This window comes from Hyalella azteca, unplaced genomic scaffold (assembly GCF_000764305.2).
Source record: "Hyalella azteca isolate HAZT.00-mixed unplaced genomic scaffold, Hazt_2.0.2 contig3121, whole genome shotgun sequence".
In the NCBI taxonomy this organism is placed as follows: domain Eukaryota; kingdom Metazoa; phylum Arthropoda; class Malacostraca; order Amphipoda; family Hyalellidae; genus Hyalella; species Hyalella azteca.
Window position 1 is genome coordinate 25,456 of NW_025933374.1, and position 12,651 is coordinate 38,106.

The following is a 12,651-nucleotide window of genomic DNA, read 5'->3' on the forward strand; positions in this document are numbered from 1 at the left end:
TTCAGTATATTAACAAAATGTGGTAGTTACTGAACCTTAATTCACCAACGTTGTATGTCACCTGTCGATGATGAGCGCAACTTGCTGCTGCTCACCTGTCGATGGTGAGCGCAACTTGCTGCTGCTCACCTGTCGATGATGAGCGCAACTTGCTGCTGCTCACCTGTCAATAATGAGCGCAACTTGCTGCTCACCTGTCAATGATGAGCGCAACTTGCTGCTCACCTGTCGATGATGAGCGCAACTTGCTGCCACTCAAGTCTGATTGTGTCGCGTCTGTCCTGTTCTGCTAAACGCAGTTCGTTGCGATCGATGGTTTCCTGCACCTGAAAATACGAATATTTTAGTACAAACCATTCCTTAATCGATTATTATTATTATAAAACAACTCAAAGCATTTTATTTGTTATAAAATATGTGACACAGAGAACCTACCCAGAAGATCTGTGAATATTAATTCATAATCAAGGAATATGAATTTATGAATATGGATTTACCGTACACATTTACTGATTAATAATTAAAGTTTATATGTTATTTCCAGGCATTTCATTCCATGAGAATAAAAGTAAAACTCACTAAACTTTTATTAAGGGAGTTTTATTTCAGCAATTGAATCAGGAAATCTTTCAGTAAGAATTGAATAAGAGTTATATTTTCCTTGCAGTCATTTAGGCATTGACCGTTGTTTCATGATATTTACTGCCATATTCAGAGGTTCACGATTTTCATCACAGATCTTTGGCAAACAGAAGTTCGCTCAGCCATCATTATATGGATAATCAGATTGATTATTTTGATTAAATCCTGCATAAAAAATATAATGAGAACAAGAAAATTGCACAAACTTTTTGTAAGACGCGAGAAAAGTGTCGGTCAAATTCATCAATCGCCATTGTTTTCAACGGTAGCCTGGATTCCCTCCTGTTTTCGTTCTTCTTTAGAGTTCCCTGTTGTTTCAACTGTTGCTGCTCTTGTTGCAGGCGATGCTCCTGTTCAATGCAGTGGTCCTGTTGAATACAGAGCTCTTGCTGCATGCAATGTTCGGGTTGCAAACAGTGCTCTTGTTGCAACAGCGTTTGTGACTGGTGTTGCAGCTGCTGTTGCAAATGCTGTTGCTGCAGATGTTGCTGCTGTAAATGATGCAGCGTTTTCATTTCTTGTGAGGTCTCGCTGAGAGGCGTCTCGCAAATTCCCGTCAAGCTGAGCGAAAAAATAAGCAAATTTGTGAAAAATAATTTACAAGGGACAGGAAGAAAAAATATAACACGAATAACAAAATAAACTCTAAGATGATTTATTGACTGCAATATTTGACGAAAATACAACAAAAAATATGATATGTTAATTTCAATTACTTGGCACATGATGTCTTACATACATAAATTTCACGTAAACTCTTATTTTCCTTTGTCGTATTAGCTCGTACCAACTTTTGTTTGCATGAGGCTTGATGTTTATCAACTCGCCTCGCCTCTACAATCATTTTTCCTCGCGTGGCAGCGCTTCGAAATTTTGTATTGTATACTGTGCCTAAACTTATCAATTGCTTAGATAGAGATGTTATATAGTGTACTGAGGTTAAAACTTGAATCCGTTGAATTCAGAAATGAAATATTGTGCCTTGCACTCTGGCGCTTTAAGCCGATTAATTGCTCAAAATGAAATTGTGCATTGTGCACAGTAGTTAAACTCGTTGATTGTTTAAATTAAAATATATAAAATAATAATATAACTTTCACCTCTGCATGCAGATGCCGGGACAAGGTGAGATGGCCATAGCAGGAGACTGTGTCCTGAAGGAGCGATTCAAATTAATTGAGTGATTCATACTAAGTAGTTATAAGCCAGATAAACGAAGTCCGACTACATGGGCTTCATTATTATCAGTTTACTTTAATTTAATTAAATTGATTTGCATCTGGACGGAAGTTGAGATAGTCCGTTATTAATTTTACCTCTAATTTTACCTCTAATAATTGTTATTTTATTTTACCTCTATTAAGGGGTTTAGGTTACAAAGATATGCATTATTCTCCAATACAACGTTAATTTTGTCTATCCGATCTTAAAAATCGAATGAATATTAGGCAATGTTATAAACATTTTGTTCCGATTAGCTTATAGGTTTGATATAATTCCAAATATACTGAAATATTGAAGCGGCAAAGCAATGAGAGGAAAGGACAAGATGTCGCGCGTTACTTTAGAAGTTGAGATGCCATCGATGATCGTGACTTGATGAAAAATGAACTATTCAAAATCTCTCATTATAAATGGAGATAAAATGCTACTACTTCCTATGATTTTGCTAGGAATACGAAATAAAAATTATTCCATAGATGTCATGAATAAATGAAGATGAAGTGCCAGTTCCTATAAACCATAATCTTAATAGCCATATGCAAGTGAATGTTGTACTTGAGTACCTCACTTTTTTCAAATATATTCCTGCGAACTTGACATGTTCCTGTACGTAATTCAAATGCAATAGATTAAACTATTCTCGCACTATTGATATAATACTACTATAATGTATGCAACATAAGTGTTTAAATACAGGTGGTTAATGGACAGAGAATTCATTTGTTTAAATTTTCAAGGTCGAACGATATTCTTCAGATGACGTTGGTTGATAAAAATGCAGGTTTAAGGAAGTAATTTCAATTTATTAACGACGTTTTGAATGTGACAAAATTCGAAAAATAACACAAGATTCATGTACTTATTTCCACGAAAATTTCAGTTTCCAATGCTTCCTATAACATGAAAATTAATGTTGTTACATTCGAAACGTCGTTAATAAATTAAAATTACTTTCTTAAGCATTTATTTTGATCAACCAACGTAATCTGAAGAATATTATTCGACCCTGAAAATAAAAATTGATAAATTCTGTGGCCATAAACCACCCGTGTTTAAACAAGCTTATTCTACCTGTCTACCATGTAATGGATTACATAGCCATTAACCACCCGTATTTAAACAAACTTATTCTACCTGTCTACCATGTAATGGATAATAGATTACATAGCCATTAAGCACCCGTGTTTAAACAAGCTTATTCTACCTGTCTACCATGTAATGGATAATGGATTACATAGCCATTAAGCACCCGTATTTAAACAAACTTATTCTACCTGTCTACCATGTAATGGATAATGGATTACATAGCCATAAACCACCCGTGTTTAAACAAGCTTATTCTGTCATCTAATACAAACACAATAAATGTGCATATAAAAAGCGCGCCGCATACCTGTGCGTGATGCCGCCGTTGGTGCAGCGTAGCGGCAGCGGCAGCGCCGCGGCGCCCAGACGGTCCGTGACGTCAGGCGGTCTCGCTGCTACGCACTGAACATCACATCCAGCCATCAACAGACAAATTAATCAATCAGTAATCATTAATCAACATTTAAATGTTGTCTTTGAACACTTATATTCGTAAATTTTAGATCAGAATTAAGGAACCAGAGTTGATAGTTTATAAATGAAAAAAATCCCGATATTCTACCCCGCATTTATAAAATGTTCTCAATCGTGATGTATTTGAGACGAAGCATGCATCGTTATTAACAAGCTGAGGATACTTTGCGGTCCATTGACGAGACCGCCGTAAGAAGTGATCTTGAAAAAGACCATACGGATATCACAATATTATTGGCTTCATTATTATTTATATTAGTGGCTTCACTAATATATATATTTATATATATTAGTAAAATTCATACATTAATATTAATATCAAGAAGTGAAATGACGACAAAACACGACACTAACGCAAGGATGATGCAGCGTCGTAGTGACGGTAGAGATGGAGGTGCTGTTGTGCAGGAGCGGAGGTGGGGGAGTGGGCATACAAGGGGACGACCCTTGCGAACACATCGCCGAGCAGCCCAGACTTTCCCCGAGGGTCGGGGACGATGAGCGCCTCTGGGATCTGTTCCTGCCCAGGGGATCTGGGAGATCTAGTCTGATGAAGAGCAGTTTTGCGAGTCCTTCGAGCACGAACTTGCGTAGGAGTCTGGGCACCGCGCGGCCGCGCATCCCGCGGTGGTGGATGTTTAGCGTCACCACTGAGAGCCCCGTGGCGAAGCTCACGAGGGAGATGGTCACACCGTAGTAAAGGCCTGGATAATAGAGGCAATTAAATTAAGTACGGTATCTGAATTAAATTGACATGTCAGAGTCTATCCGATTTATCAACAATAATGCCCTCACAGTAAAGTCGTGGATATTAGCCAAAGTTTGAGCCAGTCTCTAAATTAAATTAACTGTTGTAGTGAATCGAATTTTATCAACTATGATGACATTAGATTACAGGCCATTATAGTGACAAGTGTTAGTGCAAATTAGTTAATTACGCTTACAGACGATAAATAATGAGAGGTTATAACCTAAAAAGTCGTGTAATACTGAAATATAATAATATTATATAAAAAGGTCTGGCAAGCAGAGTAACCGATAATATAGCTCGCATTAAAACAATTAGATAAAACAACACTACGAGCTATAATCACTCCCGTAGTACAAGCTTTAAGTCAAGCACCAAGCTCACCAATAAGCGGGAGTTTTTCAGATGTGGGGGGCATGGATTCCCCGATGACCATAAGAAACACGGTCATGGAGAGGAGGGTGGTGATGCCCAGTGTAACTTTCTCGCCCGAGTCGCTGGGCATGTAGAAGCTTAGGAGCGCAATGCCCGTGATGAGTACACACGGCAAGATCAAGTTGAACACTGCAAGATATAAATGGTGAGATGAGAATTTAGCTCAGAGATGCAGATGCATTAGTGTTATTTGGGGGTTCAGGTGTAATGCACTCATGGAGGTAATATGTGTATTACTAATGAGAAAACACTCGCGTTACCCATGATTTTCAATAGAATGTTGTCGTGGAATCTGTTGATATTTAGGATCCAAAAATTTACTTATACCTAATCCTAAACAAAGACTCAATTAATATTTATTTAACATTTTTAATATTAACATATAACATTAGTTTGATAAACGCTGGTTATTAAAAAGATAATGAAACCCGCTAGGTAAGTATTATTGCCAAACATTTATTACACCCAGAGATTTTTCTCAGTGCTTTCTTAACAACCCTATGGGTTGTTTTTGCGAAATCGTGTATCTTGCTATTTCGCATTATTTTGCTTGTCAGGTTAAAACAGCTAGCAATACAAGCCTATAAATTTGTTCTTATACTACTAAAAGATCCACGTTATGATGAAAATTCGGAAGTGATATGTTTATTACTTAAAAAGGTATGAGGGAAGTCCTATAAAATTAATTTTATAGGACTATAACTTCAACTATAACCGATACTTCAACTATAACCGTTAACTGCTGCAAATGAACTTCTATCTCCACCCAACTCGAGCAATTTGGTAATTTTACACCTGCAGATAGAGGCTAGCTGTTGCAATTTTCCAGTAATGTGGGATTAGTCGTTTCAGAATTAGTTTGAACGGCTAAAATTTATTTTCTTACTGCAGATCAACCCGAAATAATTTATTACTATGAATAATAGATCCCACTCGTAGAATTGCTTTAACCCGATAGGAAAGAAATATAAAATGGTATCAAAACGTAGGCACAAGTAAATAACGGTTTAAAAATACCCATATTTATCTCATATATCATGGTTACACAGCACGACTAAGCAAATTCATACCGTAAAAGAGTGGCCTCCGCCTGAGCACGAGAGTGTAGGTGATGTCAGGATACGGAGCGTCACAACAGGAGTAGTAGACCACATGTCGCTCCATGGACAGCTCTATCAGGTCCCACTCTCCGTTTGTAACGTAGTTAGTCAGGTCAGCTTCTGACGCGTGAGCACTTAGGTTCACCTGCATACATATATGAACCGCTAAATACATGGACAGTGAATAAAATTGCGAAGACAACCCGTAAATAACATCGCACCAGGTGACAGCGAATAAAATGTTAAATTCCACTTAAAAATAAAACAATTGTATTTAGAATTAAAATTTTCATTTGCAACTAAGAAAATTAATAACAATAGCCTTTAAAATATTTTGATAAGCCTCCAAATAATAATTTTAATATAAAAGACATTTGACCGTAACGGGTCCAATTAATAATTACGCTTTAATTGTACAGCAGGAAATTATAGTGGTTCTCATAGGTGTAAAAATGAGATGCACGAGGTAGAAGTTATGAGATTATTTAAGGACAATCGAAAGCTTAGATGCTTGCAAAGTGGGTTTGATTTTCCTGGAGACAAGAACGTGAGAAACACAATCATTCTTAAGTTATCTATTGAAGTTTTGCAATGCATAATGAGTCTAGCGCAACTTAAAGTTGTGATGATGGCCATACCATGTAATTATTACTTTTTATTCGAATCTGTATTTAACTTTACTACTCTGAAGTTTCCTTAGCTCATTTTAATTTTTTTAATTTGTATTAAAATCATTTTTCTCATAATTAATAGTGATACATATGAACTAAAACAATAGTACTGGCGAGAAGGACGTATCGTTAGGTGGCATATTAGCTACAGCAGTTAGCTGAAGAAGGAAGTCTAGTGTACACTGTCCTATGTGTAAAAGCATCTGGGTTTACGGTCGCGAATCACCAGTGTCATGTTTTTATCCTCCATGAGACGCGTACTCCCAAAAATTTACGATCACGAACGGCTTTTGTGTAGTGGTTGCCACGTGTAAACTGCGGCAGCGTGTGCGCCAGGACAAAGTAAGTGAAATAGGCCTATTGCAACAATATTTATAATTTATAAGAAACGAAACAATCATTGCAAAATGCAATTGAAAAGCTCTAGTCATACTGACTTGAATGACCATCAAACATCGTCCGTTCAGGGCACATTCACATGAATGTTGGAAAATAATAAACTTGTGAATCGAATTTTCAATACTTTTCACAATATATATGCTTCAAGTGCAGCGTGCATCAGAATGTCGGATCAGTACAAATAAAATAAATGTAGGGAAAGCTTAAGGAAGAATTTTCAAACAAAACTAAACGAATATCCCTTAACGTAAAGAAAAACAAAACGTTTTCGTGACTTTTTTGTGAGAGCTGTGTTCAAGAGAAGCTAAATTGGATAAAAAATCTTCCTACGTTACTCTACCAATATCTACGTGTACATACACACTTTTACAGCATAACGTATTCAGTCAGGAGCAAAAATTTAGTAAAATAGGAAGGTGAAGTGAAAAAACGACACTCAGCAGCAGGCGGGTTAGTAAAACGAGCGAATTTGCATGATTTTGACAGTCACTGTCGTTAAGGTAAAGAAATTACCAGAAAAACCCGAGACGCGGGCAACAAGTAAACTCTCATGAAGTCCGCTAAATGCAAAGAAGATGCTCCGAGAAACAGGCTGGTGTAGGAATGCAGGTATAAGTGATGAGAATGAAGGTGAGTGGCAATAAATAAGTGAAAACATGAATAATATCGTCGGATTTAAATGTTTAAATGCAAAATGAGAATAAAAAATATGACTCGCTAAACAACTTTGATGTGAACGAATATTTGCAACAAGCACTACAAACAATTTTAATGATTGTTAAGCATATTAATAATGATGATTATGAAGCCTTGAAATCCCTCGTCGCTCTCATAAGAAAACCACTTCACTCAGGCAGAAGAAAATAACATCCCCATTATAAAAAATAATGATTCGTGAAATTAGATTACATTTACGCATAACAAAATCAACTAAAAAATTCAATTCTTAACGATTTTTCCAGCACGACATTTTAGACGCGCTTTGATTACGAAGAACTCGTGCCGCCGTAGAACGAGCGCCAACTGCCGTGGACTCTATATAACCTATAATATCTACCTGAACCTGCGCATTACAGAATATTTTCATCCATCACCAATGCAAATGACTTCATATAGCTCGCCTGAAACGTCTCAAACCTTTGTGCTTAAAACCAGTGCGCGTACTTGAAACTATGTTAAGTCAGCACCTCTATTTATTATAACTTCGCGGTGTTAAAGGTATATATAAAAACATTTTTTCGTATACATAAGTCCATGCAGATATCAATTTTCAGACCTCGGTCACGTCCGGATGATATTGGCAGTATCCCGAAGCGATAGGTATTTCGGACGCGCGAATTACCAGCCTTTAAATGGACTTCAAAGACATAATTTAAAATGGAATAAATCACCTGGAAGCCATCGTAGGTCCACGAGGCGAACTTCATGTGGCAGCGCTGCTCGTCGAAGGGAAAGAACTCGACGTTGATGGCACAAGAGCTCTTGAAGATTGCAGACGAGAGCCATGTCACGTTGCCGTCGTAGGAGACGATGATGTTGGTGCTCAGTACAGCTGTGTTGTAGTGACTGTCAGCGCTGCCAATTACAAAAATATAACTCAGTACTCACTGCAGTGAGTGACAGAGAGCGCATTTTCTCGTCGACGAAATCGTGAAGTCACGGACGGACAGACGGACGGACGGACGGACGGACGGACGGACAGACGGACATGGCGAGCACAATAGTGCATTTTTTCATAAATGAGAAAATGCGCTAAAAATAGTTTGATTCTACGGAAGGACGAATTTAATTACAGTAATTTTGGTTTATGTCAGAGTTTTTTAGTGAAATCGAAGCATTATTTTTTAAATTCTAATTAAAAAATTATCCATGTCTTATCACTATCCAACGAGCTTATGGTTCGTCAAAAAAAGAGCATATAAACTTACAGTTAGTTCTATACATTTGTAATCGTATAAATTAAGTAACAATCAATTTGGACCAATGATTCCTGATTTCTGCCGTGAAAAATTTTCTACATAGTATAATACATTATATCAATAAGAATGAACAATACCGTAACTAATCTATATTTTGCTTTTATATGTTGTGAAGCTATACTAACTTGTTGTAGAGTATGACGTCAGGTCGCCATAGCCGCGCAGCAGGCAGTCTAATAACTTTAATGTTACCGAACTCGCTAGGGTCCCAAGTGACGCTGTTGTCGACCCACAACTGTACATTAAGAAGGGACAATTCAATGACTTATACAAGAGTGCGAAGAAAACATGAAATAGTCAGGGAATATATTAAAAAAAAACTTCCAAATGCTCGATGTAAGGTCCAATCTATTCCACCCAGTATCCTATAATGCAAATAAAATTTTCCTATCCCTTACTCTTATATTGACTTCAAAATTAGTGGCGTGGTTTAAGTTTTTAAATTAATCTGAATTCGAATTTATTTTCAGGCTTAGAACTCCGATTCGTGATTTATCTTGAATAGTGTGGCGTGACATTCCATACTAAATCGAAATGAGGCCTTGAATCAGCTCCTGTCTGAACCAATGCTCAATGTGTGGATGTTAACAAAAAGACTAAATATTTATAGATGTAAATTAATGCATTATTTCCCTCAAAGTTATAACTATCATAAATAAATATACGGTCAGTCGGTGATCATTATAGCTCCGTACTCCACGCGGTTGACTATATCGTTAAACTCACATTCCGTAAAATGTTCAGTATGAGTTACGACCAAGTGATCACACAAGTAGGATGCAATTAACCAATCAAGCTGCTCGAAGTCGTCACAAACTCGTAAAGGAAATCGCGGACGATAAATGCGACGAAATTGCCAACTGGCATCGGTTCGGTGAACATTCAATAGCGTTCGCCGGACTGGAAGCTTTAGATGTTGTGGTGGTGGTGGTGGTGGTGGTGGTGGTGATGATGATGACGAGATTTTAGTGAGCGATGGTGGTGACGAATATGGTGAAAATGATGAGACGTGAGAAGAAATGGCGGTGGAGAATATAGTAATGGTGGCGACTATGGTAATGGTGGCAACTATGGTAATGGTGGCGACTATGGTAATGGTGGCGACTATGGTAATGATGGCTAAAAAACTTGAATGTAGTGATGGTGGTAATCAAATAAATTTTCGATTCTAAAGAAAATGTTTTAAAGTAAACGTCGTGCAAGTTCGTGTTCCTAAAGAAAAAAAAACTCTGATACATGTGAAAACTAAGACATGAAGAACGTAATGAAAATTACGATAAACTCCGTTCTGATCAGCCATGAACATTGAGTAGAGTAGACGACAAGTGACAAGGTGGAGGGAATGAAACAACTATTTCTTTTCTAGTGAAGTGAACCGAAAAAATAGTTACGGCGGTGGCAAAACGTTTTAATGCACACATATGAAATTTGGCGTTCATTGATACCAGTTTTCCATAAGTGTCATGATATCACAATAATGAAGTAAATTAATGCATCTATCCAGACATAAGAGAATGTAAGATTAATTTACGTGAGATATAAACAGCCAATTAAGTGCCTTATACTTAATAAGAATTAGGAGATCCCAAGTTTGTGAGTCATATAAGTAGCCGTAAATAACAAACATAACAAATAATAAATCAGCGGCAAAATGACAATCGAAGACTGCCAAACTCGTAATAATAACGACTACCGTCTGAATGTTATTGATATAAGTCACTTACCGAATGAAAAATATAATTCTTTACCTGGTTAAGCCAACAGTTTGTGGTTAAGATCTGATTCCTCTCGTCCTGTAAGAAAAAAACATTTCCTGTTAATTAAAACGGGTCTGTTAAAATATTATCAGTTGTGACGATAATATTCAAACCTTGTCTGTTGATGGCCTCGTCCGACTGGCTTTGTCAAACGTAGCCAGTTGAAGTATCTGTTCAAAGATTCGAGTAACTATTGATGTGCATTTTTCATAAAGATAAACCAGCAATATAGGAAATAAAACATTACTTGTAGGATTCCAGTTCAGAAATCATCATTTAAGCTATTATGAAACTGGAAGCTAACATATTTGAATAATTTACTATATACAGACAGGGGTTGGACAAAATAAGGGAAACCCCGGACTTTTTGATATCGTAATTTTTTAAAATGTTATAAACAATGAAAACGTGACATATTTTAATGAGTTATTGTTAATTGGTGCTGATAACTGATATTTTATCCATGCACAGATATTTTTTGTAATTTTTTTTTGTCTATAACCTAACCTATAGCCTATAAATGGCAATCCTCTATGACTTTCAGAGAAGCCAAATTGTTGGTGCCCGTATGTCAGGTGCTAGTGTGACAGAAACTTCCCGAATGCTTCACGTTTCTAGAGGTACTAATGACAGCTTTTCAGAGAAGGAAAAACGTCCTCAGCAAAGCACAGGTCTGGTCAAAAGTCGAAGTTGTCTGAGAGAGACCGTCGGTACCTAAATCGAGTTGTGATGAACAATCAAGGGACCACGGTTGTTAAAATTACAGCAGACCTCAGTTGCAGCAGACCGCCAGGAGCTGCACAGATCTGGATTCTATGAAAGAGCTGCAATTAGAATACATCTGGTTCCATATACAAATGCTTCAAAGCTTTTAGGGTGGTGTAAAAACCTCCAAAATGGGTCGCTCGAGCAGTGAAAAATTGTGATTTTCACTGACGAATCATCGTTTGCGTTATTTCCATCTTCTGGCCGAGTTTACGTTCGGAGACAGCCAAAATAGTAATGTAATTACGACTGCCTCCTCCCAACCGTAAAACATGGCGGGGGATCTGCGATGCTATTTCTTCTGGGGTGCTACTTCTTGGAAATCCGGCGGACCAATGATTTCTCTTAATGGAAGAGTCAACAGCCATGACTATTTAGGAATTTTGGAGGACCGAGTTCATTCAATGATTCAAGCACTAGCTGTTTGCGGAAAGGGAACGCCATCTTTAAGGATGATAAAGCCCCGATCTATACGTTGGAATTGTTAAAAAAAAGGCACGAGGGACATTCTAATGAAGCTGAGCATCTCGTTTGGCCACCACAATCACCAACCTGAATATTATATATATCGAGCATAAATGGTCGATTTTAGAGATGTTGACGTCAAATGTATTAATTAAACGATTTTAAAAGTTTATTCAATTGAATTCATTCTGATATTTTCTAATTTTTCATCATTTCAATAAAAATAATATCACGGGAAAACAGTTAATTGTCTGTCAGGATGTCGCTCATCTCAGCATTCAAGATTTTTTCAATGTAACTTGGATAACTTCATGATTCAAACGACGCATCCGCACAGAGGTCTTCTTTAGAGTTTCCTTGCTGGTACGCTGAAGATTTTAGCGGCAATTGCCGCCAGCCTCGCTCCATATCACTGTATTTTTGCGTCGGCCAACATTTATTTGAGGGAAACTCGGCAAGGGTCGCTCGAGACGATGGAACTGGCACAGCGAGACCCAAACAATTAAAACTGCACAATTTATGGCGCCGGGCTTCGAAGAGCGCCCTCGCCGCAACACCGCCGTTTCTGCACGAAACATTTCGGGCAACTTAACCGATGTTTCCGCAGCAACGAATGAACTTGGCGTCTGCTGCCTGATACCACTCTAACCTCTCTCTCCCTACCACTCAATTTTGAACATCAAGATTCACATTTTTTGCACCAGCGGGATATTAGAGCAATGCAAAAAAAAAAGCTTGAAACTGATTAAAAGAATTTAGCAGTTGAGCAAAATCTTGCGACTGTCAAGCCAAAAAGTACAACTGATCAGTAAAATTTTACCGTTTACGGGCAGGGTCGCACTTTCAACAAGCAAAAGCCCACAGTTCTGTCGAACAGAGCATACAGATCAAGTCGGGATTTCACTG

General features: G+C 37.6%; 1 protein-coding gene across 1 annotated transcript in view; it reads right to left on the reverse strand.

Annotated features, from left to right (window-relative positions):
- LOC108678455 (neuronal acetylcholine receptor subunit alpha-10) overlaps positions 1-12,651 on the reverse strand; it is a 34,696-nt gene that overhangs the window by 5,321 nt on the left and 16,724 nt on the right. Inside the window, exons 3-12 of the mRNA XM_018166876.2 lie at positions 10,507-10,551; positions 8,884-8,993; positions 8,171-8,354; positions 5,680-5,854; positions 4,559-4,738; positions 3,781-4,130; positions 3,260-3,354; positions 1,743-1,796; positions 849-1,203; positions 226-326 (exon numbers count right to left, since the gene is read on the reverse strand). Of these exons, the coding sequence (XP_018022365.1) occupies positions 226-326; positions 849-1,203; positions 1,743-1,796; positions 3,260-3,354; positions 3,781-4,130; positions 4,559-4,738; positions 5,680-5,854; positions 8,171-8,354; positions 8,884-8,993; positions 10,507-10,551 (1,649 nt within the window). The remainder of the gene's footprint in view (positions 1-225; positions 327-848; positions 1,204-1,742; positions 1,797-3,259; positions 3,355-3,780; positions 4,131-4,558; positions 4,739-5,679; positions 5,855-8,170; positions 8,355-8,883; positions 8,994-10,506; positions 10,552-12,651) is intronic.